Below are 12,211 nucleotides of genomic sequence, written 5' to 3' on the forward strand. Positions count from 1 at the left end.
TGGTCAGTTCAGGGTCTGGCACAGAGGGGACAGTGGGAGTCACCGTGAGACGGAGCTTGCAGGTCCTGATACCGTGGCAGTATATTCAGCCCTGCCCTGTCCGCCTGCCTGCCCAGTCCAGCGGACAGAGGAAGGAGAGAACAGACTGGGAAATCCCAAGCACAGGGCACTCCTCAAAGCTACTGGGAAGACTCTGGCCCCACCCCAGTGGCCCGCAGAGCCCTGGTGTGCTTGCTGCAGCCCCTTTGACAGCGGAGGCTAGCCAAGCCTTGACTCCGGAGGATCACACCACCAAGACACCCACACGTGAAGCACACACACTCAGTGCACACACCCCTCCCAGAACTGCCCAGAGGCCCAGCGGCACACAACTCCAGGGGGCGCTCTTCTCATGTAATCCATGCAGGCGGCATCCGTGTTCTTGTGTAAGGCATGGCAACCCTACACACCTGTACTCATGACATGCCCACATATTTGCTCCTGTGCAGACATCTCCCTACACCCCCCAAGTCACACTATCTGCTCTACTCCCAACACAGGGCTCACTCAGCCCTGCTCCTCTCCCTGCGGCGATTTCAGATGCCATCATCACGGAAGGTGGGGAGAATTTCAGCCAGGGCCAGAGGCAGCTGTTCTGCCTGGCGAGGGCCTTCGTGAGGAAGACCAGCATCTTCATCATGGACGAGGCCACGGCTTCCATCGACATGGCCACGGTTGGTCCTGGGCACCCCATGGGGTGGGAGTTTGGAGAGGGCATGGGTGTTAAGAGGAAATTTGCACAATGTAGTCCTGGAGTTTACGTTGCCTTGAACATCAAGACCATTAGTGGCAGAAAAGGCAAAGGGCTGGGGACCCTGACTCCAGCCATACACAAAGGCTGCACACAGATCCACAGAGACTTCATGCCACACAGCACACTGCAGACATACGCCAGCACACAGACAAGCCCGGAGCGGAGCTCCTTGAATGCTAGGAGCCTGGTTGGTCCTATGCGGACTAGGGCCCGACAGAGGGAAGGGTGGGGCTAGGATGGGGGTCAGATGGGAGCTGGGCCACAACCCCGGGCCCCACATCCCCCAAAGCTGGGCCAGGCCACATGCACTGGGCAGGTGAGCCAACGGCTGCTCCTCCTACCTGGCAGGAGAACATCCTCCAGAAGGTGGTGATGACGGCCTTCGCAGACCGTACGGTGGTCACCATTGCGGTAAGGGGCTCGCTGATGGGATGCAAGGGGTACACCTAGAAAGACAGCCACCCTTGGGCTCAAGAGGGGACCCTGGAGCCGGACAGGGCAAGGAGTCTGGAGGGCTCACGGGGAACCTGGGTTGCAGGATTTGGAGTGGGCAGGATTTGTACCTGCCTGTCCCTCAGACCTTCCCTCTCATTGTCTAAGCTCCAAGGCCTGCCCCTGTCCCAAGGCCCTGTGAGCTAGTCTAGGGTTACAGCTCCGCAGGAAAGGGGGTGGGGGCTCTCTGAGATGTGAAACCTGAAGTTTGGGGCACAGTGAGGCTTGGTGAGGAGAGAGGATATCATTAGTGGGTGGAAGGCTTGGAGTCACAGCCACCCCGGGAAAGGTCAGTCACCACAGAGGCAGGATGTCCTGGCCGAATGCCTTCGCCTCCACACTGCAGAGGGGATGCCCTCAGCTGCCTGGCCCTTTCCCCCGCCACTCTGACCAGCCCCCTTCCCCCCCCACCCCGCAGCACCGCGTGCACACCATCCTGAGTGCAGACCTGGTGATTGTCCTGAAGCGTGGTGCCATCCTCGAGTTCGACACACCAGAGAAGCTGCTCAGCCGGAAAGACAGCATCTTTGCCTCCTTCGTGCGTGCAGACAAGTGACCTGCTGGAGTCCCAGTGCCGTCCCACACCCCATCCTGGCCCCACCTCCCACCTGGGTTTTCTAACTGTAAACCACTTGTAAATAAAGAGATTGGTTATTTCCTACCAGAGGCGTTGGTTCTGGTAGGCAGAGGCTGGGGTGAACTGCAGGTCCAGAGGAGCCAGCATGACCTTGGCATCAGGCAGACTGAAGAAGCTGTGGAGGCATGGGCAACAGCGGGTTTCCTTTTCTGTGAAATGAGGGTTGTATTAGCGTCCTTGGGCTGCCGTAAAAAAACACCAAGGACTGCGTGACTTAAACAACAGACATTTATTTCTGACAGTTACGGAGGCTGCAAGTCCAAGATCGAGGTGCTGCAGATTTGGTTTCTCCTGAGGCCTCTCTCCTTGGTGGCAGACAGCTACCGTCTAGCTCTGTCCTCACACGGGCCTTCTGGATTGTGTATGCACATCCGCGGTGTCTCTCTTGTCTTATTGGGATACCAGTCATACTGGATTCGGGCCCACTCCTACAACTTCATTTAACTTAATTACCTCCTCATAGGACCTATCTCCAATACGGTCACACTGGGGAGCTTCTCAGTGTATGAATTTAGGGCTTCAATATATCATTTTTGGGGCAACACATAACAAGAGATATGGCACTTTTGTGACTATCTCATCAGATAAGGTGGCAGATCTCCTTATAGCTTGGTCCCTGTCCTTCTCACTTTAATTCCTGGACTTACAATTGGGGGGCCCCAAGCACCATGGATTAGCACCATTTCCCTTGCAAATGACAGGAACCCAATTCCACGTGGCTTAAATGAAAATGAGTTTATTGTCATTCGTGACTGAGAAGGACAGGAGGTGTACTACTTCAAGCACAGCTGGTCCAGGTGTTTGACACCAGGGATGTGTCTCCATTTCTGGGTTCCCTCTTCCTTTCCCTCCTAATGACAGATGGCCCCACTAGCAGCTCCAGCTTGCTTCCTATCCCTTGAAAAAGAGATGTTCTTTCCTAATAGTTCCAGCAAAAGTCTTGGGAGCAAATCTCAATCGACCAACCTGGGTCATATCCCCACCTCCAATCACTGAGGTCAGAGGACTGGAATGAACTGAGTGGCTAGGCCTAGATCACGTGTCACCATCTCCATCCCTCAGGTGGGGGCATTCAGAGGTAGGAGAAGGTGGCCCTCCAGAGGGAAAGCACAGTGCATACCACAAGTCAGTCAGGTGGTGACTGGGAGCTGCTGGGGCCCAGACACGGGAGACCCAAACAACAGCTGTCCTCAGACTCCGTCTGCATCATGAAACAGAAGAGCACACCTGCTCTCAGCCAAGAAATGGCAGGTGCTCATTTACATATCATTTTATTATCATTTACATGTTGCCTACAGTGGTGGCTGTACCAGGCCCTGGGGTGCAGACCCAGGAGTCTTGGGCCTTCGTTCCCCTTGTCTGCAACAGGTAAGAGCCCTACAACGTAAGTAAAACCCACCAATCATTGGAGACGGGTGCAGCACAAACCCTTCTGAATGTTCTAGGGGCCAGACCTGTAAGGCTGCCTGGGGAGGCAGAATTTGAGTTGGGCATGGGAGGGGCAGTTAGCAAAAAGGGTCCATGAAGGGGTGGGTGGGGGGCATAAGATCAGAGAGCCTTGAATGCTAGGACCAGAAGTCTAGGATAAGCCTATGAACAAAAGGGAAGTGGAGAAGTTTTCTGAGCGAGAACAGGGCCTGACAAGAGCAATGTTTGGAGGAGATGAGTATGAGAAGGTGCAGGATGGAGCAGGGGAGGAGACTGAGCCCTTTGGGTAGTGGGCTGGCGCTCCTGGAAAGGGTAGAGCAGGCTATGCTGAGAGGCAGGGCCTGGCCTTTCCTATTCTCAGATACCTCTGGGGACCCATCAGCTCCCTCCACTGTGGGGCCTCCCAGGAGCAGAGCCAAGAGGATTCCCGAATCCTCCTATGCCCCACCCCCTGCAAGGAATTGAAGGGAATTAGCAGGAGCAGGGCCCACACTCAAGTCTTGCAGGGATACCCAAGGCAATCCAGGCGCAAACCCCTCTAGAGCATCCCTGATGGTCTGCCAACCTTGACTTGGATACCCTGCAGACGTGGGTCACCTCTGGTTATTAGAACTGACTCTTCCATATGTGAAATCAAAGCCTGCCTCTCTTCCACTCAGTATGTATACTGGGTCTACACTCGGGGCCCAAGAGCTTCTGTAACGGTGCCCAAACTCCCTGGGGAGCTCTTCAAGCCTCCTTTTTCTGATGGCTAAACAGCGGTAGTTGCCCCAAAGTTTTCCTGTGTAACCCTATCTCCTTGAGCTCCCCACTCTGCTCACCCTGTTCTCCCCTCCCCACCCGAGGCACTGCACTCTGGTGATATAGCCCAAGACCATGCTCACTCTGACCAGCGGTGTTCTGCCTTCAGGTGGGTATGGGAGAAAAAGAGAAAAACTCAATATGAAGGTCACACCTGGCCCCCTGAGGCCCATAAACTCACTGTCCTTAACTTTCCAGCCTCTGCCTCAAGCCCCCACTCCAACAAATGGACACACATGGGTCAGGGGTCCCTCCATAAGGACCTGAGCCCCAGAGAGAGAATGGGGCCATTACTGCCACAACAGAGAGCTAGCAGGCTTTCCCTTTCAGCTAAGAACTGGGGACCTCCCACCTGCGGCCTAAACCACAGAGCAACGCTAGGCTAATGCCTGCAGTAGAAACAACATTCATGCCCAGGTCAAGCGTGGGTGCCCCAGTGCCCAAGCCGGCCCCAATACAGCCCCACTGACCCAAGTGCCTCTCATTACCTAAGGCTGAAGAAATCACGCAGCGGGTGTAAAGAGGTGAAAAGCAAGTGCCCTGGCTCAAACCCTCTTTAAAACGCAGGGGTGGTGTCGGGGCAGTCTTGGCTGAGAAGATGCAACCACAGGCTTCTGGGCTGTTGTATTCAGCATCCCCTGTAGTGGCTATCAAATTGTGTTCCTACACCTTCTAAGGTACTTTTCCCCCCTGGGGAGGGAGGCTGTGGATTTCGTCAGATTCTCAAAGTATCCATGACTCACAAAAGATTAAGAGCATTATCCAAAGATAAGAAGCAGACAGATAAGAAGTCATCGGACCACCTAATCTCCCCCTGTGACCGAGTTGGTTACGCAGCCGCTCCGCACGCGCCTCCTTTCTCTGCGCCCAAACTGAGGACGGGAAAATTGCGAAGGGGAGCCAGGACGACAGGGGTCACGGATCCGAGTGGGAGGGCAAGTCACGACTTCCTTCACCCCCATCCCTCCCTAATATCATAGATCATGGGCAGAAGCGACCCCTTTTGGTCCATCTGATTGGGCAACCCTCAAGGCCAGACCGAGTCTGGAGAAAGCAGGCAGTAGGAGGTGGACGGCGAGAGGCGGGGCTTGAATCTGGGCGCAGGAATAGGTCGGGCTCCCCCTGGCGGCCCCTGCCCCCACTCCACTCCCCGCGGCCCTTGCCCTCAATCTTCCACCCCGACTCAGCACCGGTCGGTCTCCGCCGACTGACAGACGCACCGAAGGACAGTCCGCCCCAAGCCCAACGTCAGGGAGGGGCGGGGAGGCGACGGCCGCGGCTTGAGAAGCAGGAGCAGGTGCCGCGGCGACGAGCGGGCGGGGCCGGGACGGAGCGCGGGGCGGGGGCGCGGCGCTGGCGTGCGTACCGCTGGCGGGGGCACAGGAGTACCCGACTTGGGAGTGGTCTCCGTCAGGTCACGCTGGGGCGAGGGGATCTGGAGTTGGGCCGGGTGGGGTGGCGACTCTGGAGGGCGCAGGACCCCAAGGAGACAGAGAGGACGAAAGCTGGAGGGGGGATCCGAAGAGCTGCGAGAGCGCTACGGGGGGTGGGGTAGGAAGGAGTGGGCATACCTGGAGGTGAGACTGGGAAGTGGTCAGGATATGAAACTAGTGTGGTGGAGGGGGCTCAGGAGCAGAAATGGGTGAGTTGGAAGACACTGCGAGGGTTGTGTGAGACCTGGTTAGTTGTGATAATAACTGGAGGTGTTAAGTTCCAAGATAGAAGAGGTGGGTTAAGAAGGAATGCTGGTGGGGAGAAGGGATCTTAGACAGGGGGGACGCCCAGGGGTGGTCAGCCAGTGAGGAGTGGGGAACTGGCAGGGTGGGGAGCTCTCTGGGCAATGGGCAGGTGGGCTAGGGTGTGAGGCTAGTATAAAAAGTGAAGCAAGGGCCAGAGGGAGGTGAGGATGAGACCAGAAGGGGAGGCATCTCAGAAATGAGGCCAGCATAGACTGAGGGTGGACCCACAGTGGAAGGGCACCCAGGGAAGGAACCCCACAGTGAGGCCAGAGGCTGGTCAGAGGGCACCCCCCTCCATGAGTGAAGCCTCTGCCTGGTGGTCGCTGGAGCCATGCTGTCCCGCAAGGGCATCATCCCTGAGGAGTATGTGCTGACGCGGCTAGCAGAAGACCCTGCAGAGCCCCGGTACCGGGCCCGGGAGCGGAAGGCCCGATTCGTGTCCAAGAAGGGCAACTGCAACGTGGCCCACAAGAACATCCGGGAGCAGGGCCGCTTCCTGCAGGATGTGTTCACCACGCTAGTGGACCTCAAGTGGCCGCACACACTGCTGATCTTCACCATGTCCTTCCTGTGCAGCTGGCTGCTCTTCGCCATGGTCTGGTGGCTCATCGCCTTTGCCCACGGTGACCTGGCCCCCGGGGAGGGCACCACCGTGCCCTGCGTCACCAGCATCCACTCTTTTTCATCTGCCTTCCTTTTCTCCATTGAGGTCCAAGTGACCATTGGCTTCGGCGGGCGCATGGTGACCGAGGAGTGCCCACTGGCCATTCTGATCCTCATTGTGCAGAACATTGTGGGGCTCATGATCAACGCCATCATGCTGGGCTGCATCTTCATGAAGACCGCCCAGGCCCACCGGCGGGCCGAGACCCTCATCTTCAGCAAGCATGCAGTCATTGCATTGCGCCATGGCCGCCTCTGCTTCATGCTGCGTGTGGGCGACCTCCGCAAAAGCATGATCATCAGTGCCACCATCCGCATGCAGGTGGTACGCAAGACCACCAGCCCCGAGGGTGAGGTGGTGCCCCTCCACCAGGTGGACATCCCCATGGAGAATGGTGTGGGGGGCAACAGCATCTTCCTGGTGGCTCCCCTGGTCATCTACCACATCATCGATGCCAACAGCCCACTCTACGACCTGGCCCCCAGTGACCTGCACCACCATCAAGACCTCGAGATCATTGTCATCCTGGAAGGTGTGGTAGAAACCACGGGCATCACCACCCAAGCCCGCACCTCCTACCTGGCCGACGAGATCCTGTGGGGTCAGCGCTTTGTACCCATTGTGACCGAGGAGGATGGCCGCTACGCCGTGGACTACTCCAAGTTTGGCAACACCATCAAAGTGCCCACACCTCTCTGCACAGCCCATCAGCTTGATGAGGACCGCAGCCTACTGGACGCCTTGACCCTCGCTTCGGCCCGTGGGCCACTGCGTAAGCGCAGTGTGGCCATGGCCAAGGCCAAGCCCAGGTTTAGCATCTCTCCGGATTCCCTGTCCTGAGCCATGGTCCCCTGAGCTCCCACCCCACATGTGTGCACATGGGCAGTGTGATATGGTATGTAGAGTGGACGTGGTGTGGCCCTCTCGGCCAGGCCAGGACCTGGTGTGAGGCTGGGCCCTCCGCGGTTCAGCCTCCCACTGCTGCTCGCCCAGGGTGTTACAAGGCATTGTCACTACCTATTTATGGCCTCAGCTGGAGCCTGTACTGGGTTATTTTTGTTCCTGCTTCTCCCAGCTCCAACTCAGGACTGGTTTGTCCTCCTCCCTGGACCCAAGGCTGGGGAAACTGTGGGAAGTTTGGGCCCTGCAGCTGGGGCTCCAGCTACTTTTGGGGTCCCATGATCAACAGACTGTAAGCTGGGCAGATGGCTGCAAAGAACAGTCCCCAGGTTGGGGGCCTGTTGCTGTGTTTCTGTGGCCCCAAGAGATGCCTGTGGTCAGGCCTCAGCCACCCTTGGTCCCTGAAAATGTGATGAGCTAAAGAGTGGGCCTGGCCAGCTGGGGAGGGCAGTCAGTGAGGGAGCACATTCCAGCTGGGAGATCGGAGGTCTGGAGCCTGCACAGACCAGGACAGGCTGAGGTGGATGGGATCCCCCTCCACAGGGCAGGCTCCAGCAGGGAGGAAAAGGCATGAGGATGCTCAGCTTTGCTGAGTCCTGCTCAGGCACAGGGAAAGGGAGATGGGCCCTCTGCCCCTGCCTTTTGCCTCAACACCAAGCTTCCATGAGGACTCCATGGGCTGGGGCTGCTGAGCCTGCCTGCTCCCATTCTGTCCTGCACCCTCAGAGGCTGGAGTGGGCTGGGGCAGACACTGGCATGCCAAAAAAAAGAGGCTGAGGAGAGGGGTGTCGAGGGCCCACCATACTCGGCGGGCCTCAGACCAAACTCCGGTGTTGGCTCCCCATCAGTGGCTGCCACTCACTTTGTCCAGAGGGTGACTGTTCAGGGTCCATGGGTTGCTAGAAAAGGAGATGTTGCAAAGCTCAGGGTGGTGGGGTGAGCAAGGTCCCCGAGGTGATGAGGGCATTGACCCTCATGGGCTTGACCCCAAGCCTGCACTCTTGAGCAGTGTTGTGTGTACTTGCTCATAATTCTGCCTTCTCCCTTGTCAATAAAGCTTCCCTCCTTCGTGACCTAAACTCTGGGCTATTCTGGCTGGGGGGGCAGGAGGCATGCTGGTGGGCAGGGAGGGCAGGAGCTGGAGTGGCCAGCTGTCATTCCAGAGGTGCCATGGACCACAGTCCGGAGGCCTGCGAAGATCCCTGAGGCTGGTTGTCTTCCCCAGTTCAAGGTGACAGTTCCCTGTTTGCCTCAGGCAGCCCAGCCCTGCCAACCTGTCTGGACATTGCAACTTTGGACACCTACTGGGCTTATAGCCCTGCCTCCACTCAGTAATCTGCTGAAAAGCTGGGGTGCTCAGGGAGAGAGGCGGGGACTTGATATGCATTAGCGTAGTGACTGGAACATAAGCTCTCACACTGGCTGCCTGGGTTCAGATCCTGGCTCTAGCTCTACAACCTTGGACAAGTAACTTCACCTCTCTTTGCCTCAGTTGCCTCATCTAAAATGTAGGGATACTAATCATGCCTACGTCATAGAACTGTTGTGGGAGTAAGTGGAAAAATACACGTAAAATGCCGAAGTGTCTGGTCCATAATAAGTGCTCAGTAAATGCTACCTGTCATGATTGTGATTGAATCAGCCACACGATGAGACACCTGACCAAGAAGACGTTAAGAGAGAGGGTGATGAGTGTCTATGCCCGGTCTTGTTTCTTCACTACGTCCTGTCTGAGCTAATCACAGGGGCTGTGGCAGCACCTGTTACCTGGTCATCTTGTCTCCGTCTGACCCCCTCAGTCCATCTGCCACGCTGCCACCAGAGGTCTTATGAAAAGGCTTGTGACTATCCCCTCCCACGTCAACTACTGGCAGTGGTTCCCCATCGCCTTCTGGGTCAAGGCCAGACCTGTAGCCAGTCATTTCAGGCTTCACCTGCTTTCCAGCCTTACAATGCCTCCTCCCCCTCCTCTGGCTGGCTTACTATGCCCTCCTTGCTTATAACCTTAACCTTCTACCTCTGAGCCTTTGCCTGTGTTACTCCCTTTGCCTGGACTGCCCAAGCGTCACCTCTGCCTGCTGAAATCCATAAAAGTTCAGGCCAAAGGATGCCTTCTCAAAGCCCTTCCTGATTGCCCTGGAAAGACAGTCCCACCCCTTATTTGTGTGCATTCTACTTGTGCCTACGTTTGTGGGTCTGTGTCCCCATCTTCAAGCCTGTGGCTCCTTGAGGCGAGGGACTATGCCTGATTTAGCACTGTGCCTGGCACTGAGTTAGTGCTGAATGAGTGAATGATGGCTGGATGGATGAGTGGGTGGAGGGATGGATGGATGGTGTACAAGACAACAATCCAGGGTTATTGCTACAGTTTGAGGCCTGCAGAGGGCTTTTTGCTGGATCAGTGATAGTTTGTCCCTGGCAACTCGAGAGGCAGGGCTGAGAGCCAGGAAGCTGCTGCTTCTGTTCCAAGCTCTAAGCTGCCCTCTCCCTGCACCACACAGTCCCCCAGGGTTGATTCCCTTCCTTCCTGAGCTGACCCATTTCTGGTTTAAAGGGAAAAAATGAAAAGCTACTCAGAGTCAGCCCAGACTTTCTGGGGCTTAGATTGGCTGTTCCGAAGGCCAAAGGGCCAGACCCCCTGTGCAACCCTTCGGCAGCACCATCCTTGGGACCCCATCCAGAGTAACCTTCCTCCAGCCCATCAAACCTTAAGCTGCTGGTGACAGTGAACTGGCAGAACTGAGGGCTCAGCGCCACCTGCTGGCCACAGAGAAGACATACTTGATCCCAGAATATCAGGGCCTCTGGTCCAGGCTTAAGGTTTAGCTCAGGGAGGAGCTAGAAAGTTTCAGGCATGGAGGGGAAGCTGGACCAAGCCTTTCCTGACCCTTGTGAATGTTCTTGCCCACTGATAGTGCTCCTTCCATCTAGGGGCACCCCTGCTTTAAAGCACTGGACTAACCTAAGGAAGCTCCCCTGAGCTCCACGCAGCCCAGCGGGAACTTCTGTGAGAGTTAAGGGTCTGATATTCTGCCCCTGGACAGCATTGACATCACATAAGAGCAGACAGAGCAGTCCATGCAAGTCCACACACAACCTGCGTGCAGACTCGGCTGTCCCCCAGGTCCCCAGATAGGGTGGTACCTTGGGTCACCGTGGTCCAGTGCTGATGGAGACACTGGTCTCCAAGTTTGTAGATGAGGAAACAAGATCAGAAGTGACATTAACTTCCCAAAATCTCACAGCTTTTGATGTGGCAATCCCAAGATTTGGTCCTGAGTCTGTCTCAGACTCCTGCTCAGTCCCCGTGACCTGATCTCCAGCTTTTACTCGGGGTACCGCCTTTCCAAAGTGTCAAATCCACCACAGACAGTCGTCTCTAGATCAAGGACAGGAGGGACAGTATAACTCAGGAAGCCCCTGGGCCTCCCTGAGTCCCAGAGTCAGACTGATGGCAGACTCAGCTGCAGTAACGCCTGTGGGTTTGGCATCTCCAGCCAGTCACTGTGAGGCTCACACATGGCCCTTCCACAGAGGGGACTCACCCAGCTTCTACAGGACCCACTCTCCACAGGTGGTGCCCTCCCAGCTCCATCCTGTACATGAGCACCTGCCCAACAGTTTTTCTTAGGGAGAACTTTCCTAAGGAGCTTTCCACTGGGAGTAGAGTAGCCGTGGCTCCCTGTGTGACTCTGGGCTCATCTCTGAGGTCTCCCCCAGATCCAGGTATCAGTCACCTTATCTTGTACCAAGATGTGCAGAAGACTTTGGGGACGAGGTGAATTTTGCATGCCAAAGTCACGTTGACTCCAGACTAGGGCAGGTGTGAAGAACAACAGATCTGTGATCTGCTCCAGCTTCAGAGAAGCTGGGGACAGACAGAACAGTGGAATGCAGATTAGCCCTGGGTTCCAGAGAGTGGGTTTATTGTGCTGGAATCTAAATTATTGGCATCTTCTCTTCCAGGTCCCCCTGCCTGGGGCATGGTATATCTTCATGGAAAGGACAGCAGGTGCTACCTACACCTACTCTATTCCCACTCTGGGCAGGCCCACCTCTGAAGTGACAGGAAAGGCAGATCACTCAGCCTGGCCAGCTTGGGCACAGGATGCCAATGAGTGGGAAATTAACGCAAAGGGCCTATGCAGCTACGCAAATGCTTGTCCTTTGCTGGGAGAAGCAAGGGTGTACAGAGTATGGGCCAGGTCAGCGGTACCTGGGAGCTTTCTTCAGCCATACATCTCCCCTTCCTGAAGGGATGTCATTCCTGGCTGTACAAATGCACCCCAAACTCCCCCTCCACAGACCACCAGCACCCAAAGTGAAACAAGTCAGACTTTGGGGTGCCCTGCCTCTGTATTTTATTTCATCAATTCCAGATTTTATCTAAGGCTATTATTATTGGGAAACGGGAGTCACTCTGGAGTAATCCAGAGAGAAGTAAATGCTTGGTTCTGACTAAGACTCTTTCGTTAAACTCCTGGGTCTTTGGTTTCCCATCCATCTCGGAAGAGGAAGAATGAAAATCATCCCATAATCCTGCCTCTTTTGAGCCTCTCTTCTGGTCTGACCAGCATACGTATTTCTAAGTTAGGAACTCTTTGATGCCTTTTTTCTACAGCATAGATTCCCTTCCAATGAAGGATGTCCACTTAATATTCCCCACATTTTACATCTGATATTTTCATTTTCCTCTAACAATATCTCATTTGTGATTTCCCCATCTAACTGTATTTTTCCCTTGTATTATTTTAGTC

The 12,211-nt window shown here is 55.6% G+C and overlaps 2 protein-coding genes across 5 annotated transcripts in view; both read left to right on the plus strand.

Annotated features, from left to right (window-relative positions):
* ABCC8 (ATP binding cassette subfamily C member 8) overlaps positions 1 to 2,346 on the plus strand; it is a 74,911-nt gene extending 72,565 nt beyond the window's left edge. For 2 of the 4 annotated variants that reach the window (XM_024558825.4, XM_024558826.4), the window contains exons 37-39: positions 580 to 713; positions 1,142 to 1,204; positions 1,704 to 1,923. In XM_024558825.4, coding sequence (XP_024414593.2) covers positions 580 to 713; positions 1,142 to 1,204; positions 1,704 to 1,841 — 335 coding nt within the window. In that variant the 3' untranslated portion in view covers positions 1,842 to 1,923. Of the gene's footprint in view, positions 1 to 579; positions 714 to 1,141; positions 1,205 to 1,703 lie in introns of all 4 variants that reach the window. The other 2 variants (XM_024558824.3, XM_024558823.3) reach the window with 2 other exon arrangements.
* A 3,029-nt stretch (positions 2,347 to 5,375) lies between these two features.
* Positions 5,376 to 8,943, plus strand: KCNJ11 (potassium inwardly rectifying channel subfamily J member 11). The gene has a single exon (XM_024559034.4). The coding sequence runs from the start codon at positions 6,222 to 6,224 to the stop codon at positions 7,392 to 7,394; it is 1,173 nt and encodes a 390-aa protein (XP_024414802.1). The 5' UTR covers positions 5,376 to 6,221; the 3' UTR covers positions 7,395 to 8,943.
* The last annotated feature ends 3,268 nt before the right edge of the window (positions 8,944 to 12,211 follow it).

The sequence above is a fragment of the Desmodus rotundus genome, chromosome 5 (genome assembly GCF_022682495.2).
Source record: "Desmodus rotundus isolate HL8 chromosome 5, HLdesRot8A.1, whole genome shotgun sequence".
NCBI lineage: Eukaryota > Metazoa > Chordata > Mammalia > Chiroptera > Phyllostomidae > Desmodus > Desmodus rotundus.